Here is a 17,713-nt window from a genome sequence, read left to right as displayed (position 1 = left end):
GAGTGTAGTTTCCGAAGATATCTTACTTTTCTCAATCCATGCTCATTTGATTGGTCGAAAGTATTTTTAACCATGGAAAGGTCATTCTGGGCATGAAACTGGAGAGTATGATATGTTTTGGAATTTTTGACCAAGCTAAGGGACATATCTTGGTCCGAAAATTTTATGGAGTATTACATGTGTTTAGGAATGTTCATTGAGGTTTTATTGCATGACTAAAGCTTTTGATGATAGATTTCCTTAGATTTAGAAACTTGAAAACTGGAGGTGGGAAAACAGTTTTTGTTTTGTGAAAGTTTAAATATTTCGTGGTATAATCTTATTCCAAAGGCTTTGATATTTTTATATGATGATCCTAAGCCTCTTATATACATGTTAGGATGTTATTTCGAAGATATTTAGTATTATTTTTAAAGATATGATTTTTCTATGCAAGAGGATTTCGGTTTGGCCTAAGATTTGATGTTTTTTGGGTTAGATCCATGTTTTGTTGAATTTTAGCCATGTGATTTTAATTTTGATGGTTAGATCTTCTTTAGGACACATTGTTAGACTTTGTGATGTTTTAGTTTGAAGATCACATGTCTTTAAGCCATGGATCAAGAGATTGATCAAATGTAGTTGAGAGAAAAGTTTATGTTTTGGACTATTTTTAAAACCAAAAACTCCAAGTGTTGTTTTGTGATTTATGGTGACTTTTTTTTGATGATTTAAAGCATGGTTGATCTTAGAATGATGTTATGAATATGTTAGAGGCAAGATTTATTTTTTGAAATTCTTGGAGATGTTTTTATTAAGGTCAAAACTTGTGATTTAAAGGGCTTACTTTTTGTTAAAAAGATTGGGTCTTATTACAAAAAGTTTTGTGTTGATGAATAGATTTTTCCTAATGGATATTTTAAGTGTATTTTTAAACTTAGGATAGGATGATCTTTGTTACAAAATTTTGGTTTAATCATGAGTTTTGAATTTTGAAAGAATTGAACCAAAATCAAGAGAAATGACCTATGTAGGTTTCAGTAATAGTGAGTTTTCCATAGTTGTGAATGATTTTAAATTTTTCTGAGTTGATATTTGAGTTTAGGATAAAATTCACATGAGAAAAGTAAATTTTGGTAATTTTTGTAGTTAGGATGTGAAATCCTTAAGTTAGGGGTAAAATAGTCATTTTCCAACATGTAGAGGGTAAAACAGTAATTTTACTCTAAGTTGCCTCTTTTCACATTTCTAATTGTTAGTAATTAATTTCTAACTTTTAGAATACCCTCTTACAGTTCCTCATGTTTCGCACTTATTCTCGTAGAACTCGACTATCGAGGTAAGTTAGCTTTTAACTTACTATCAATTTAATGTGTATGAGTGATAAGTAAGGGAACTAAAGTGTATGTATGCATGTTATCATATGTTCCACGCCAAGTCATTACATATTTATCTGTTACACATAATTATCACGAATTATTCATCTGTTACACAAGATATTCGGTCACGTGTTTCTATACATTGCTATGCATTGCAAGTATGTCATGTTAAGTATGCCATCTGTTACATGTATTTCATGTCACGTAATATTCACTGTCATATGCTATGCCATATTACGCAATATTGTCTGTTATATGTTGTGCCATGTTACGAAATAATATCTGTTACATGTATGCCATGTTATAAAATATTTTGTGTTACAAGTAAGTCTCAAAGTAAGTCATGTATGTCATCTTATGTTCATGTCACGTTACGCTATGTCAGGACTTCTGTCTTTTCATATTCATGTCATTCCGTCTCGAATACAGTTTGTGTATCTCGAGAATAGTCTTGTTAAGTTATTCATGTCAATCACGACCATAGGCGCTAGGATGGGATAATATCCTAGTGAAACTCATTTGTTCACAATGGAGTGTCTAAATAGGTGTGAAATTCCCTGGGTTGACAAAATACAGTCAATAGGTTGCGAATGGGACCTAATTAGCTAGTCACCGGAGCGCGCCAAGCACTAACGCCGATGGAGCCAAACTTTATTTTATGTGCGTACACAACAAGTGTGGTACAAACAATTCATAGGGCCACAACAACTATGGAGTATGAAGTATGGGGCCACAACAACTGTGGAGCATACACTACGTGAGACACAACAATTGTGACACGTAGGATACGTGGGGCCGCAACAACTGTGGAGTACGTATTAACGCACTCACAGCTGGTATAGACACATGTGTTGTGATGCGGTAATCGGCAGGGACACACGGCTCATGGGGACCTGTGTATTACCCGTATGGTCACTTTAATGATTAAGTCTACTGAATAAGATTCCAAGTTCATGTATTTCACATTCAAGTCATGTTTCACGTTATGTTATGTACAAGTTTACGTTCATGTCAAGTTTCAAGTTTATGTCACGTCAAGCCAAGTTTCAATTTCAGTTCAAGTTATGTCAGCTCATGTCATGTTATGTCAAGTCATGCTATGCTTATTATTTCATACCATGCTATGTCAAGATATGTTATGTTTACTATTGACTTTGAGTGTGCATTTATGCCTTTATTGTCATGCATGCATCATTAACCTGTGTGAAGGTTTTTTGTTAACTTGCTGAGGATTATAATCAAATCTCACTGTGGTAGTCCCAACTACCATTCCCCCCGAATGGTAGATCTTATTACAGGATCTGAAGGAGAACTGGGGATCGACCAGCTGGAAACGGTCGACTAAGCGATGGTGCGACTTAGATGTAGTTGCCCTAGATTACTACTTGTATTTTGTAGAGTTAAATCTCCAGCACTCTTTTGTTCACAATCATTTTGGACTAGTATTGTGATCTCGGTTGTTAGTATATCATTATGTATGAAGTATGTTTTAAGCATTTGGGATATCATAAGTTTGGTACATGGTATTGCCAAAAGAAAAAAAAAATAAAAAATTTATTCGCCGCGAATATTGCATAATGCTAAATGCATGTTAGGAACATTGCATCTTATATGTCATGAACGGGAGCAGGTAACCTTGTGTTGCATGTCCCGATGCTTCGAATGTCCGTCCGATCCCAAGCGAAATCTGTGGGCGTCACAACACGGCCTTTGTGCTCCATCACCGTCGTCACGCCACCATCGGCTACTATATTTTTACCACATCACCGACAACCTTTTAGCTACCTACCCCCCATCCTCAACCCCGATCCACCACCGGTGAAGCTCATCCATCTCCATTTTCGATTTGAGATTTGTGGACTCCAACCGCTGCCCACACCGCCACCCACGGCCAATGACCACCACTGTAACACTCGAGCCTAGCGCCAAGTTTTTTTTTTTATACTTTCGGGTTAAGTACATGAAAAAACCAAGGGAAATTTTTTGAATATTATTTTATGGGCGGTGATAATTTTATTTATTTATTTGAGTTTGAGTTGGGGCCTATAATTCACAAAAAAAAGCCCAAGTCCATGTTACCTTATTTTTTTTACGTACTACCCATTTCACGTTCATTTGTTTTTCCTCTCCATGCAGTCCACTCTCCCTCAACTAGGGTTACACTTGAATCAGTTTTTCTCTCAGCTTTAGTGTTTTTATTTTTGTTCTATTTTAATCACCTATTTTTTTTCACACGTTAACTTTTTCGCACGTTTTTTTTTCCGTTCATTTTTCACCCCTAGAGTTTTCCTCATGTCCACGACATTCATGTTCTTGCACGTCTCTTGTTTTTTTTATCCACTCCATGCACACGCACGACTCTTTTTCCATCCGCACGCACGTCTCCCTCATCTCTCTAGGGTTTTCCCATCACATATATTTACACACATATTAGCCCATGCATAAAAACTGCCTCTGTTACGTTTCGCTACCGCCAACCATTCTTTTCCTCAGCCTCCTGTCTCACGAATCAGCCTCTTCTAGTCCGACGCCCATCCCTCCATCGTAAACAACCATCACCCAGGGTCCAAAGCCTCCACCGTGCACCGCCCAGAACTCTCACTGCCCCATACAAAAATCGACACAACCATGCATGCACTGTATCTCCATGGATTGCAACTCCACCTCACTGTGCGTCACCTCCACTTGACCATCACTAGAGCTCCAGCTCCTCCGCCTTTCACCTCCTTGCCCAGCCCACACGAGATCGACAGCCACCGGCATTGAGAATCGAAGACCTCTATTTTTGCTCATCAAAATAGAGCACTTCATTTCGACCACCGTGAGTTGCGGCTTTACCACCCAGCCACCAACATTGCCACTGTCCATCTCCCAGCTCTTTTCACAACTCCTTCCCTCACGTTCAACGCTGCCGGGACAACCGGCTTCATCTCTGCACCATATGCACCTCCTCCATTCACGGTGAGTTTTTGTTCTCTCTTTCTCCATCTCTCCCACACTCTCTGTCTCCCTCACCGTGTTGCTCTCTCTCTCTCAGTGCTCCTCCGAGATCACGCTGTCTGCCTAGCCCTCGCTACGTCACATGTTGCCGTGTGTTTTCTCCTTGAGTAAGCTCTGCCATGCACGTTATGTGTTTTACGCAAGTTTTGGCGTTTGTTTGGTTTTCAAAGAATTGAAAGAAATTACATTAATACCCTTTACTACATGTTATATTACTGTGCTTTTAAACTTTTACTATGTATTAGTACACTCTTATATAATTATGATTACAGAAAATCACTTAAGTATTTTAACATGTTATTTAAGTAAAGATTTATTTTAAGAGTAAATAATATTGGTGTAATGTAGTTTTTACACTTTAGATATGATTTAGTCTATTTAAAAATAGTTATGGTTTATTTTTAAAATATCTTGGGATAATTATATTATTTAGTATTCAACTTTATAGTTTGTTTTCAATAATAAATAGGTCAAACTTTTAAATGTTTTAGTCATAGTTATTAAATCAACATTGATGATTTAGAAAGTGATGATTGGTAATTTTGGGTTTTGAGGAATTAAATAGGTTATTTTAGAAGCTTAGGATTAAATATCGAAATACGTGATTAATTGAAAAATTACGAGAATTACATGATTATTTTATAGGTGACGCTTAAATTATTGTTCACCATTTTTGAGGAAAATTCCGAAAAAGCTAAGAAGTCCAGGTAAGCGAGGTTCCAATGCTAAACTTTCCATTAAAATAAAATGAGTTAAGGTCATTTTTGGAAAATATACATATTTGATTATGAAAATAAAATTGAACTACCTCAGTTATTTGTTCTGCATTACTCATGAGATTCTGTTTAAGAACAAAGTATTTTTGTCATGACTGGTGTAGACATGAGCTTATTTTTTGACATCCTGTTTCTGAACTTTGAAAAAGAGAGCGAATATGAAATTTTATGCAAAAATTATGTTGTGATATGATTTTGTTCTATTCTGAAGATTTTATGTGCTCTGATGTGATTTCTTAAAAACCTCTGGCATAACATTCTGTTTCTATTTCTATTCCATTCTAACCTTACCATGGGTGTAAAACTATGGCTTTTGTTCGGGTTGGTACCAACTTTTCTGTTTCTAGTGCACCCACTTTAGAAACAAGTAGTTTTCTGCGTGGTCTTTCCTATGTGCACACGGGGCTCCGAGAATGAATAAGGGGAAGATTCACATAATGTTTCTGCTCAGTTAGCTACCGGGTTTATACAACCCTACCACGGGAGTTAAACATGGTATTTGTTCTGATATGATAAGAAAATATGTGATGTGATGTTTCAGTTTATGCTATGCCAGATGGATTTTGATTATGAATATTTTCAAACTTTCGCTCTGATATTTTTTATAACATATTTTGACGCTGCATTTTGAAAACATTATTCTAATTCTGCATTCAGAAAGAAAATATTTTATTCTGCATTCTGAACTCTGTAAATACTCATGTTTACACACTAGTATATATCCTCTACTTACTGAGTTGTTGATAACTCTCCCCTTATCTCCAATTATTTTTCAGATAATTTTGATGGTTCAGTTAGAGAATAAGAGTAAGAGGTTTTAGTAGGGTGTGATGTCCGTAATGGAATAAGTGTCCGAGGGTATAAGTACTTATTTCAGAGTCGTAGTTAGAAAACTATTTTTATTTTTGGTTATTTTGATTTGATGAGTTAAGGATATTTTCGAGTTGAGGAGAGTTTTTAATTTATGTTTTTGAGAATTTCTTGTTTGTCCCCATGAAGGAACATAGATATTTGGGTTGATTAAACAGATTAACATTTTATCGAGTTTTCTAGATTTTATAGCTGTTATTGAAGTTTTATGTTAAGTATTAAGAGCTAACTCTCCGGACCTTCGCGATCGGGGCGTTACAACCACCATTAGCTTCACCAATAACCCTAAACTCTTCCCTAGTAATCTCAAGTCTTTGTTTGTCACCGTTCAAAAGTTGGGTTTTAGACACCCACGACCATAGTCCAAAATATACTGTTTCATTGTTGTGCTGTCACTTCTAGCATCTCTGTGATCCTTTGAAAAGTATATTATAGCACTGTAAGTATTTTTCCAAAGAACTTTTGAGGTTTAAATGTATTTTTGCATTAACTCATATTTACTGTGAACTGGTTGATTATGTCGGACAGAGTCTGAAGAGTAAGGGGTCGGTTAGATTAGAGGATGGAGTTGTTGTGTGATTGGATTATGTTCGGTTTTGTTGGCTAATGAATATTTGTGTTATGTCATATACAATGCATTTACACGCATGTTCATGTCTGTAAATGAAAACTAAGTCTTCGTATAATTGCATACATGTTCATGTGTATATTTGAAATACTGGGTTTTCATGTGAGAAATGTTTTTGAGAATGTTTGAAATGATTGGATTGATCGGTTTGAAAGAAAGGAAAAGAAACTGTAGGGATGGTGGTAAACAGGGATGGTGGTATAGTTCTCGCCTGTGATTCCCGCCTATGGTGCACGCGATAGGGATGTTGGTATAGTCCCGCCTATGATTCTCACCTACAGTGCATGCGGTAGGGATGGTGGTAGAGTCTCGCCTGTGATTCCCGCCTACAGTACTCTAATAGGTACCTCTTGTGTGAAAATGAACTATAAGGATGGTGGTAAGCAGGGATGGTGGTATAGTCCCGCATGTGATTCCTCCTACAGTGCAGGCAGTAGGGATGGTGGTAGAGTCCCACTTGTGATTCTCGCCTACAGTGTCCGATAAATGATTATGTTGGGTTATTTTATGGGAAATGGCAGATTTTATTCATGGCGTGTTTTGAGTCAAATGAGATTTTTGGCGTGCGTTGGAAAATAATCACTTTTGGGGAAAATGAGGTTTTGGGGTCACATTTGTGTTTGGTCATGTACACATGTTTTGTTGGTAGCATTAATGCATTTTTATCTCGTGGGTTGTTCGGATTATTACTTATTTGCGATACCGTTTATGGTATTGCAGATTTTGATGCAGATGAGGACGACAAGCCTTAGGCTTTGGCTCCGCTGGAAGAGTGATCTGGGGTTGCTCTCGTGTATCGAGATTTATTTTCCCACTTGTTATGTATTTTTCTCTTTGTATTATATTTTTTAGGGATAATTGTATAACTCATTTTTGTACTACTTTTATTTTGATAACTCTGTATTTAAATTTCTGGTACTTAGTTGGCTAACTTTTAATTAACTGCTGCGACTATTGTTGTGCACTTTTGCATGTTGCACACACTTGAGCACTTATTGGGATGTGTGACCTGTGTTGTCATCATCCGAGTGTCCCGATTCCTGAGTTTCCGTACGTGGGGGTCGGGGGCGCCACACGTTTTAGTTTATACTAGCATAAGTTTTTATTCACCCTTATTCTATTGCGGTGATTGCATACTACTAGTTGCATTTGTAGGATGCATTGCATATTAACTGTCATGAACGAGGGTATGTAACCTTGTGTTATACGTCCTGACACTCGAAGTCTTCGTTCCATCCCAAGCGAAAGTTGCGGGCATCACATTTGTAAGTGGCCGAGGGCCCTGTGGAGCATTGGGATGAAACTATAGTTTGTAATGGATTGTTGGCCGAGTGTTGGGTGAAGCATTGGGAAATTGCATGTAGTTGTGAAAATGTGAAACTGTGAAATTTGTATTGTTATACTATGTTTGTGGCCATACTTGGCTATTCCATGTCATCCAATAATTGCTTGTTACATAATTACATTTTATTTATTGCATGTCATTAAATTGTATGAATTGTCCTCTGTTTTGTGGGTGTGCGTATCATGATCCAAGGTCAGGATGGAGCATTATCTCGGTGGAGCTCCTCTGGTCACTTGAGAGAGTGTAAAACTGAGTGACGTCCCTTGGGTTGTTGCCAGGTGACAACGAGCTTAGACGAGATGATAACGCTCTCATGCTGTGGTGTGATGAAGGAGCTAGGGTGTGTGCATTGTCCATATGGGAGACCATGGTGCATGCATAATTAAAATGATTGTATGGACATTTTGTGGATCATGACCCCAAGCTGTGATGAGATATTATCTCAGTGGAGCTCCTATGGTCAATCGGGAGTGTGTAAAACTGAGTGACGTCCCCTGGATTGTCGACTGGCGACAACGGGCTCAGACCTGATAGTAACGCTCTCGTGTCGAGTCTATGGCCTCTCTGCCAATGGAGGCTATAGGATGCCTAGTCACGTACACGACGGGCGTGGAGCTGGGCATTGCTTGTTATGAAGTCACATGCACGATTGTTACCCGTGGTGTCACGAAGGGATCTAGGGTGTGCGCGTGATCCATATGTGAGACCATGGTGCACATGTCACTTGTGATTCTGCTTTGCAGAATCGTAGACTTTGATGTAGAGGGCGGTTATGAGTTTGGAGGATCGGTTTTGCCTGAGGAGTGAAGACATGAGTACCTTTCCCCTTATGTAGCGTTATTTGGTTTTTTTCCTTTTAATTTGTCGGATGTCTGCATAAATCTTATGTCGGGGATTAGGAGACTGGTGGCTTATGGATATTTTACATGGGGTTGTAATTTAAAGTTTCTAGTACTATTAGCAGGTCAGTCTACCCTGTTTATTTTTCTACTGTGTTTATACATGTACACTTATATTGCATGCTTGCACACACTGGCTTTCACATTATTCTTGGAGTGTATGATCTATGCGGTCAGCACCTTAGCATCACAACTCCCACCAAAGTACACGTGGTGGTAAAGAGCGTCACATAATGAGCGGGTTAGAAGCTAAATAGTATATCCATTATGGTTTGCATCTTCTTTTGTTGGATGATTTTCATTAATAGCGATTTTTGTCAAGCTAAATATGGATGCCTTAATTTTTTTTTTTTCATGTTATTATAGCCATTTGCCAGACATATCAAGTATCAAAACAATATCCCCCCATAACCAAAACAAGCCTGAGGGGGGTGGGAGTTTCGGCTCCTCCCCCCTCCCTCCTCCTCCTCTTAGCCGAGTACTCTTTCTTCTAGTCTATGTTTTTTCAGGCCAAATAAAGGTAAAGTCTCATTTGGAGACTTTCTGGTGGTTGGAGAACACCACGCGCCCCACCGAGGGATTCCTAGGCTGCCAATTCGTCAGGCTACCAAACGCTGAGTCAATCAAGGCGGTGCGTCATCTACACGCGCGGGTCATAGTACGTGCGTGGCTGCCATGCACCACCACGAGGAATCATCTTCTGCCGCCATGTGCGGCATCTCTAGGTCCAGTGACAATAGTACCTTCAAGATTGATTGCCCGACCTCTTCCTAGAGTGGCCTACAGGCTCCACTCCAACCCCTTTTTGCAGTGTATTTTTGGTTTTTGCAGTATTTTTTAAGTGTTTGTAATTTTGTTTCTGTGTTTGTGTTAACAAATAAAAGAAATAGGCTATTGGACTTTTGTCCATAGTAGGGGAACCCCCTTCTCTTTGGAGGATGTGGGTGGTTGTTTCCTTCTCCTCCTTGGGATGATGGAGGATAGATACCATTTCCTCCTAGGAGGTGGGGGATGGTTATCTCTATTTTTTACAGAGAATGATACTCTCAGTTGAGAGTTTATAGAAGTTAAGATGTAACACCCCGTATTTTAGTGTATTTTTAATTGAATGATTATTTTTATTAATTAAAATATTGGTTTTCCTGTTTTAAATTTATCAAAATTTTAGTTGGTTTATTTTCATGATTTTTAATTTGTGAAAATTATATTGGTATGCTTTCTAATATTAATTATTGTTGTAAATTTAAATTGCACTTTATTTTAAATTAGTTTATTGTTGGGTTTAATTATTTTATTCTCATTTAATCACTACGTTTAAATTACTTTATTTGACTTGCTATTTCGAAATGTTTTTCGTTTGATCATTTGTGTGACCCAAGATGTGAGGATTGGACTTCATTTCTTTCCCTCACTTTTGCTTTTATCTTTTTTTCTTTTCCTCTTTTTCTTTTCTTCTTCTTTTCTTTTCTCCCCATTCTCTTTTCTCTTTTCTCTCTCTTCTCTCCCGCGCACGAGGCCTCTGTTTCTCCCATCCACACTGCGGCGCCGTGCACCACCCGTGTGAGTCACCACAGCTCCCGTTCTCTTCCCCTCCGACCAGTAACCACCCTCCTCCGATCCCAGCCTCTCTCGAGCCGCCATTCTCCTCCACACACGGCTTCAAGCCGCGGCACCTCTTGTGTTGGTGCACCACTGTCATGCCGCCATTCGCCACCATTTCTTCACCACATCACTAGCTACCTTCCAACAACTTAACCCACCCATCCTCAACTCCGATTCACCACCCGTGAAGCTCTACCCTCTACTTTTCCGATTTGAGCATTTTGGCCTCCAAACACCTCCGACGCCACCACCCATAGCCAACCACCACCACCATTAGCTTCATCGACATCCCTAAGCCCTTCCCTTATAATCTCAAGTTTTCTTTTGTCCCCGTTCTAAATCTTGCATTTTGAGACCTACGGCCATAGTGCATTTTGCACTGTTACATTATTGTGTCACCACTTCTAGCACCTCCGTGATCCTTAAAAAATTATACTATAGTGTTGTAAGTATTTTCCCAAACAAATTTCGTGATTTAAATGTATTTTTGCACTAACTCATTTTTATTGTGATCTGCTTGGTTGTGCCGGACTGACTTCGAGGAGTAAGGGGGTCGGATGGATCAGAGGATGGAGTTGTTTGTGTGATTGGATTGTGTTGTGAATTGTTGGTTGTTGGATATTGTGTCATATCATGTACATTGCATATTTCCATGCATGTTCATGTTTGTAAATGAAAACTGGATTTTTATGGGAGAAATGGTTTTTGGGTGCGTGTGTATTAGGACCCCAAGCCAAGATGGGTCATTATCTCAATGGAGTTCCTTTGCTCACTTGGGAGCAGAATATACTAAGTGACGTCCTCTGAATTTTCGCTGGGAGACAATGGGATCGGATGGGATGGTAACGCTCTCGTGCCGACTCCGTGGTCCCTCTGCTGGCAGGGGTTAAAGGATGCTTAGCCATGAACGCTCTGGGCTCGAAATTGGGCATCGCTCATTATGAAGTCACTTGCACGGTCGTTACCCGTGGTGTGACGATGGGAGCCAGGTTGTGCAGATGATCCCTAGGGTAGGGAGATCATGGATTATTAAAATGGATTATTTGTTGGGCCATTTTCTAGGAAAATAGTGGATTATTAATTTTGGGCCATTTTCTAGGAAAATGTTTTTATGGAAATATTTTGGGCCAAATGGGATTTTGGCTTGCGTTGGAAAATATTCATTTTCGGGAAAAATGATGTTTTGGACATAATGCATATTTCATCATATGCTTGCATAATAGTTGGTTTCTTTAATGCACTTTTATCTCATGGATTGTTTGGATTATACTTACCCGCGGTATCGTTTTATGGTAATGCAGATTTCGATACAGATGATGCTGAGGGTAAGCCTGAGGATTCGGCTCCGCCCGAGGAGTGATATGGGATCACTCGTTTTTGTATTTGGACTCGATATTATATTTTATTTTGGGATAACTGTATAACTCTCTTTTAAACGTTTTACTTATGTAAATTTGTATTAAACAATTATAGTACTTAGTTGACTTACTTAAACTATCCGCTGCGTTGTTAATTGTACACTGTTGAATGTACACACATTTGGCACTATCATTGGATGCATGACCTTGTTGTCATCAACTGGGCGTCTCGATTCCCAAGTTTCCGTACATGGTGGTTGGGTGCGTCACAGGTGGTATCAGAGCAGTTCGGCTCTGTTAAAACCACATGTCCCTTAGGTGAGGTACCAGAAATATTATTTTTAAAGTTGTAAAAATAAATTATTTATTTTAAAGTATGATATATTATGGGTTTATTTTTTATTTTATTTTATGTTGTATTATTTTATTTTACCTTATTTTATTTTTGGTGTTGCTTTTGGTTGTGTTTGATTTTGTCCGGAGTTTTAAGCGGGGTTAAAGATTGCTCTATGACAGGAAGATGGTAAGACCAAGAAGGCCAACTAATGAGCCCGAGGATGAGTTACCGAGAGGTGATGGGAATTACGCCATGGCAAGGGCGTTAAATAGGATGACGGAGTTCCTCCAACAGAATTTTCGACCACCACAAGGAGATCAGTATAGAGCGGTCCAAGCTGGGTTCACCTACTAATGCTTCCTAGCACATAGGACCCCTGCCTTTACTGGGGAAGAGGATCCACTTCGGGCTATAAGGTGGATTGAAGACCTTGAAAGGACATTTAAAGTCTGTGGTTGCACGAAAGCCCATATGGTGTTGTACGGGAGTTACTTGCTACAAGGCGAGGTGGCAAACTGGTGGCAGAGTAAGCTGCAACTCCTAGAGATGGAGTTGGGATCTTTAGCAGCTGTGTCTTGGTAGCGTTTCAAGAAAGAGTTTGACAACCGTTTCTTCCCTATTTCTATGAGATGGCAGAAGGCACGAGAATTCAATAACTTGGTCCAAGGAGATATGACTGTTGAACAATATGTCAGAAAATTTAACAAGCTCGGGCAGTTTGCTACCCATCTCATTGCCACTTAGGAGTTGCAAGTTGAGCGTTTTCAGGAGGGTCACGACATGAGATACGCAGACATGTAGCCTGTCACCAGATTTTAGATTTTCAGAGGTTGGTGGATATGGCCACTATTGCGGAATGGGAAAATAGTTTTGTGGTAGGCTACCCTCCAGGTCAAAAGAAGCAGAGTTTTGTTGGTGAGGGGAGTAGTTCTGGGTAACCACGCAAGTTTGCGTAGAGGACTGGGGCCATATCATAGGCAGCCTCCGGTGTTCGTGCAGGAGGCCGAGCTCCGGTATGTAATAGGTGTAATAGAGCCCACAAGGGCGACTGCGGTCAAAGGGGATCCAGTGTTTTAGATGTGGCTAGTTGAGGCACTTTGCTCGTGAGTGTCTGAACCAAGCTTGAGGAGGTCGAGGAGGTCAGCGTGGTGGGAGGAACAACCAGAGACAACTGGTGCAAGCTTAGGTCTTTGTTGTGACTCTCGAAGATGGGGATTACGAGGCTCTAGAGACTCACGATGTCAAGGTGATTACTGGTATGCATTTAATTTAATCTTTTGATTTGATGTTTGGTGTGGGTTGATTTCTTTTTGAATTTCACCAGTGTATGCGTTTGCCTCAGGTAGAGTTCGTCTGTATGATTTTTATGCTTGTACCTTGTTTGACTTTGGGGCGTTTCAATCTTTTGTGTCCGCCACTTTTGCATGGATGTGCAATCTAGTCACAGAGCCTTTATCACAATCCATGGTAGTGACTCTTCGAAATGGTGAGATTGTATGGTGCTCCAAAGTTACTTTAGGCTGTCTTTTGGATTTTGGTGGGAGGACACTTGAGGCAAATTTAATTGTATTCAAGTTGCTTGGGTTTGACATAATTCTGGGTATGGATTGGTTGCATTGATATTCTGCAAACATTAATTGTAGAAGTCGAGTAATTGGCTTTCAACTTTCGGATGGAGACTATTTGGAATTCATGGAAAGCAAGTTGAAAGCAAGACCAACAACTATATCTGCAATTCAAGCAAAGAGAGACATAGCTTGTGGAGCAGATGCCTTTTTAGTTCAAGTGGTGTCTACGCCATCTGAGAAGAAGTCTTTAGTGGATATTCCAGTTGCAGAAGAATTCCCTGATGTGTTCGTGGATGAGTTGTCCGGATTGCCTCCAGTTCGCGAAATGGAATTGGTTATCGATTTGGAACCTAGAGCGGCTCCTGTGCATAAGGCTCCCTACTGTATGGCACCGGCTGAGTTAAAAGAGTTGAAAACTCAATTGCAAGAACTGGTTGATAAAAGATTTATTCAGCCTAGTACTCTGCCTTAGGGAGCGCCTGTTTTATTTGTCAAGAAGAAAGATGGTACTCTCAGAATGTGTATAGACTATCGGGAACTTAACAAGATGACTATCAAGAATAAGTACCATTTTCCTAGGATCGATGATTTGTTTGACCAGCTTCAAGGAGCAGTTGTCTTCTCGAAGATTGACTTGAGATCAGGGTACTACCAATTGAGGATAAGGGATAAGGATGTGCCCAAGACAGCTTTCAGGACGAGGTATGGGCATTATGAATTTAAAGTGATGTCTTTTGGGTTAGCTAATGCCCCTACTGCCTTTATGGATTTGATGAATCGGGTGTTTCGACCTTTTTTGGATTCATTTGTGGTGGTGTTCCTTAATGACATTCTGATTTATTCTCGAGATTTGGAAGAGCATGCTTGTCACCTTCGTCAGGCACTTGGGAAGTTAAGAGAGCTTCAGTTGTATGGTAAGCTAAGTAAATGTGAATTTTGGTTGGAAGGAGTTAAGTTTCTTGGACATGTGGTTTCCCAAGAGGGAGTGGCCGTAGATCCTAGCAAGATGGAAGCTATTTTGTCATGGCCTCGCCCTTCAATAGTGCGTGAGATACGGAGTTTCTTGGGACTTGCCGGTTATTATCGAAGATTTGTGGAAGGATTTTCTCGACTATCCGGACTTCTTCACTACTTTGACTAGGAGGAATACTGAGCTTGTATGGTCAAACAGATGTGAGAGAAGTTTCCTAGAGTTGAAGAGAAGATTGACAACAACAGTTGTTTTGGCACTCTCGGAGCCACACAAGCCATTTGTGATTTTTAGCGATGCATCCAAGTTTGGGTTAGGATGCGTTCTTATGCAAAGAGGGACAAGTTGTTGCTTATGCATCTCGTCAGTTGAAAATTCATGAGAGGAATTATCCCACACATGATTTGGAATTGGCGGCTATAGTTTTTGCACTTAAGATTTGGCAGCATTATCTGTATGGAGAAGTTTGTGAAGTTTACACCGACCATAAGAGCTTGAAACATCTATTTTCTCAAAAGAATCTCAATATGAAGCAGAGGCAGTGGTTAGAGTTGATTAGCAACTGCCAATGTGAGATCAAGTATCATCCAAGAAAGGCAAATCTAGTCGTTGATGCTTTGAGTAGGAAGTCTCAACAGGTGGATGAGGTAGAGTCATTAGGTTTGGACTCTCTCCTTTGTGGGATGAGAAGACTTCTTATTGAGAGTTCACAGGAAGAAGAATTGTTATCTTCGGTTTTGGATGTCCGAGTAGTTGATTTTGAAGAATTAAAGACTCTTCAAAGGAGGGATCCAAAGTTGTTAGCCATCAAGAAGAGAGTCAGAAAGTCTAGAGGACCCTTGCACTATAGTTTGGATAAAGATGGTATTCTTCTGTTTCAGGATCGTAGGGTGATTTCCCGAGATTCAAAATGTAAAGAGCGAATTTTGGCAGAAGCTCATGCGGCTCCTTATTCAGTTCATCCTGGAAGCACAAAGATGTACCGAGATTTAAAAAGAAATTTCTGTTGGGAAGGGATGAAGATGGATATCGCCATGTTTATTGAGAAATGTGACACGTGCCGTCAAGTTAAGGCTGAGCATCAACGACCTGCTGGTAAACTTCAACCTTGCCCTATTCCTGAGTGGAAGTGGGATGATATTTCTATGGATTTTGTTGTGGGTTTGCCGAGGACCCCTAGTGGAAAGAACTCAGTTTGGGTGATTGTTGATCGGTTGACCAAGAGTGTCCATTTCTTGCCTATCAATAATACTGACTCTTTGGGTAAGTTGACTCGGTTGTATGTCAAAGAGATAGTGCGTTTGCACTGAACACCCAAGAGTATTGTGTCAAATCGGAACTCGCGGTTCACGTCTCATTTTTGGAAAAGTTTGCAGGCAGCTTTAGACACTAAGTTGAAGCTTAGTACTGCGTATCACCCTCAAACTGACGGTCAATTAGAGCGCACTATTCAGACTCTTGAGGATATGTTGCGGGCTTGTGTCATGGAATTTTAGGGGAGTTGGGAGAATCATCTGCCACTAATAGAGTTTGCTTATAATAATAGTTTTCATGCCTCCATTCAGATGGCCCCGTATGAAGCTTTGTATGGAAGGAAGTGTAGATCACCTATGTGTTGGGATGAAGTTGGCGAGAGTAAATTAATTGGACCTGAGATAATTCAACAAATGAAAGATCAAGTTCGATTTATAAGGACTAAAATGGCAGAAGCACAGAGTTGTCAGAAGAGTTATGCAGATACGAGGAGAAGAGACTTATCTTTTGAGATAAGTGATTGGATTTACCTCAAAGTCTCTCCTACGAAAGGCATTAAGCGCTTTGGTAAGAAGGGAAAGCTTAGTCTGAGGTATGTTGGCCCTATTCAGATTGTAGAGAAAGTTGGGCTTATTGCTTATAGAGTTGCATTGCCGGACTATTTTGGGGAAGTTCATGATCTGTTCCATGTGTCGTCATTGAAAAAGAGTTTTGGATAGCAAAAGCTACGTTTTGTCGACTCTGAACGCATTCAACTTCAGCCTAACCTTACTTATGAAGTTGCCCCGACGCAGATCGTGGATTGGAAAGAGCAAAGGTTAAAGTCAAAGACGATACCTTCGGTAAAAGTGTCATGGGGCGATCCGTTGGCTCAAGATTTCTCTTGGGAGAGAGAACCCGACATGAGGGACCAATATCTGTATTTGTTCGATTGACCTTGGTGGTATGTTTCTTAAGTCTGCTCTTAGTCATGTCTTATTCCTGTTCTAGCTTTAAGGTTTGACCTTGCCAATTTCGAGGACGAAATTTTATTTAAGGGGAGGAGGATGTAACACCTCGTATTTTAGTTTATTTTTAATTGAAGGATTATTTTTATTAATTAAAATATTGGTTCTCTTGTTTTAAATTTATCAGATTTTTAGTTGGTTCATTTTTGTAATTTTTAATTTGTGAAAATTATATTGATATGCTTTTTTAATATTAATTATTGTTATGCATTTAAATTGCTCTTTATTTTAAATTAGTTTATTGTTGGGTTTAATTATTTTATTTTCAATTAATCACTACGTTTAAATTATTTTATTTAACTTGCTATTTTGAAATATTTTTCGTTTGATTATTTGTGTGACCCAAGATGTGAGGATTGGACCTCATTTCTTTAACTCACTTTTTCTTTTTCCTTTTTTCTTTTCCTCCTTTTCTTTTTTCCTTCTCCCCATTTTCTTCTCTCCCACGTGCGAGGCCTCTGTTCTCCCATCTTTGCGCCGCCCACCTTGCACCAACGTGCGCTGCCCATGTGTGTCAACGCTGCTCCTGTTCTCTTCCCCTCCAGCCGGCTACCACCCCCCTCGGATCTCAGCCCCTTTCGCGCCGCCATTCTCCTCCACGCACAGCTTCAAGCAGCGGTACCTCTTGTGTTCGCGTGCTGTCGTCACACCGCCATTGGCCACCATTTTGTTATGTGGGATCTGGGTTGAAGCTTGTGGGGGAGTTGGCTTGTTGGCTTGAGGGATCGAGGAGTGTTGCTT

At 39.7% G+C, this 17,713-nt stretch overlaps 1 protein-coding gene across 1 annotated transcript; it reads left to right on the top strand.

The window, feature by feature from the left end:
* The first annotated feature begins 12,356 nt into the window (after nt 1-12,356).
* On the top strand, nt 12,357-14,213 carry LOC121246099. Its single transcript, XM_041144107.1, has 4 exons — nt 12,357-12,503; nt 13,360-13,429; nt 13,516-13,756; nt 13,817-14,213. The coding sequence occupies exons 1-4, from the start codon at nt 12,357-12,359 to the stop codon at nt 14,211-14,213; spliced, it is 855 nt and encodes a 284-aa protein (XP_041000041.1).
* The last annotated feature ends 3,500 nt before the right edge of the window (nt 14,214-17,713 follow it).

The sequence above is a fragment of the Juglans microcarpa x Juglans regia genome, chromosome 1D, assembly GCF_004785595.1.
Source record: "Juglans microcarpa x Juglans regia isolate MS1-56 chromosome 1D, Jm3101_v1.0, whole genome shotgun sequence".
NCBI lineage: Eukaryota > Viridiplantae > Streptophyta > Magnoliopsida > Fagales > Juglandaceae > Juglans > Juglans microcarpa x Juglans regia.
This window is presented reverse-complemented; position numbering and strand designations above follow the sequence as displayed.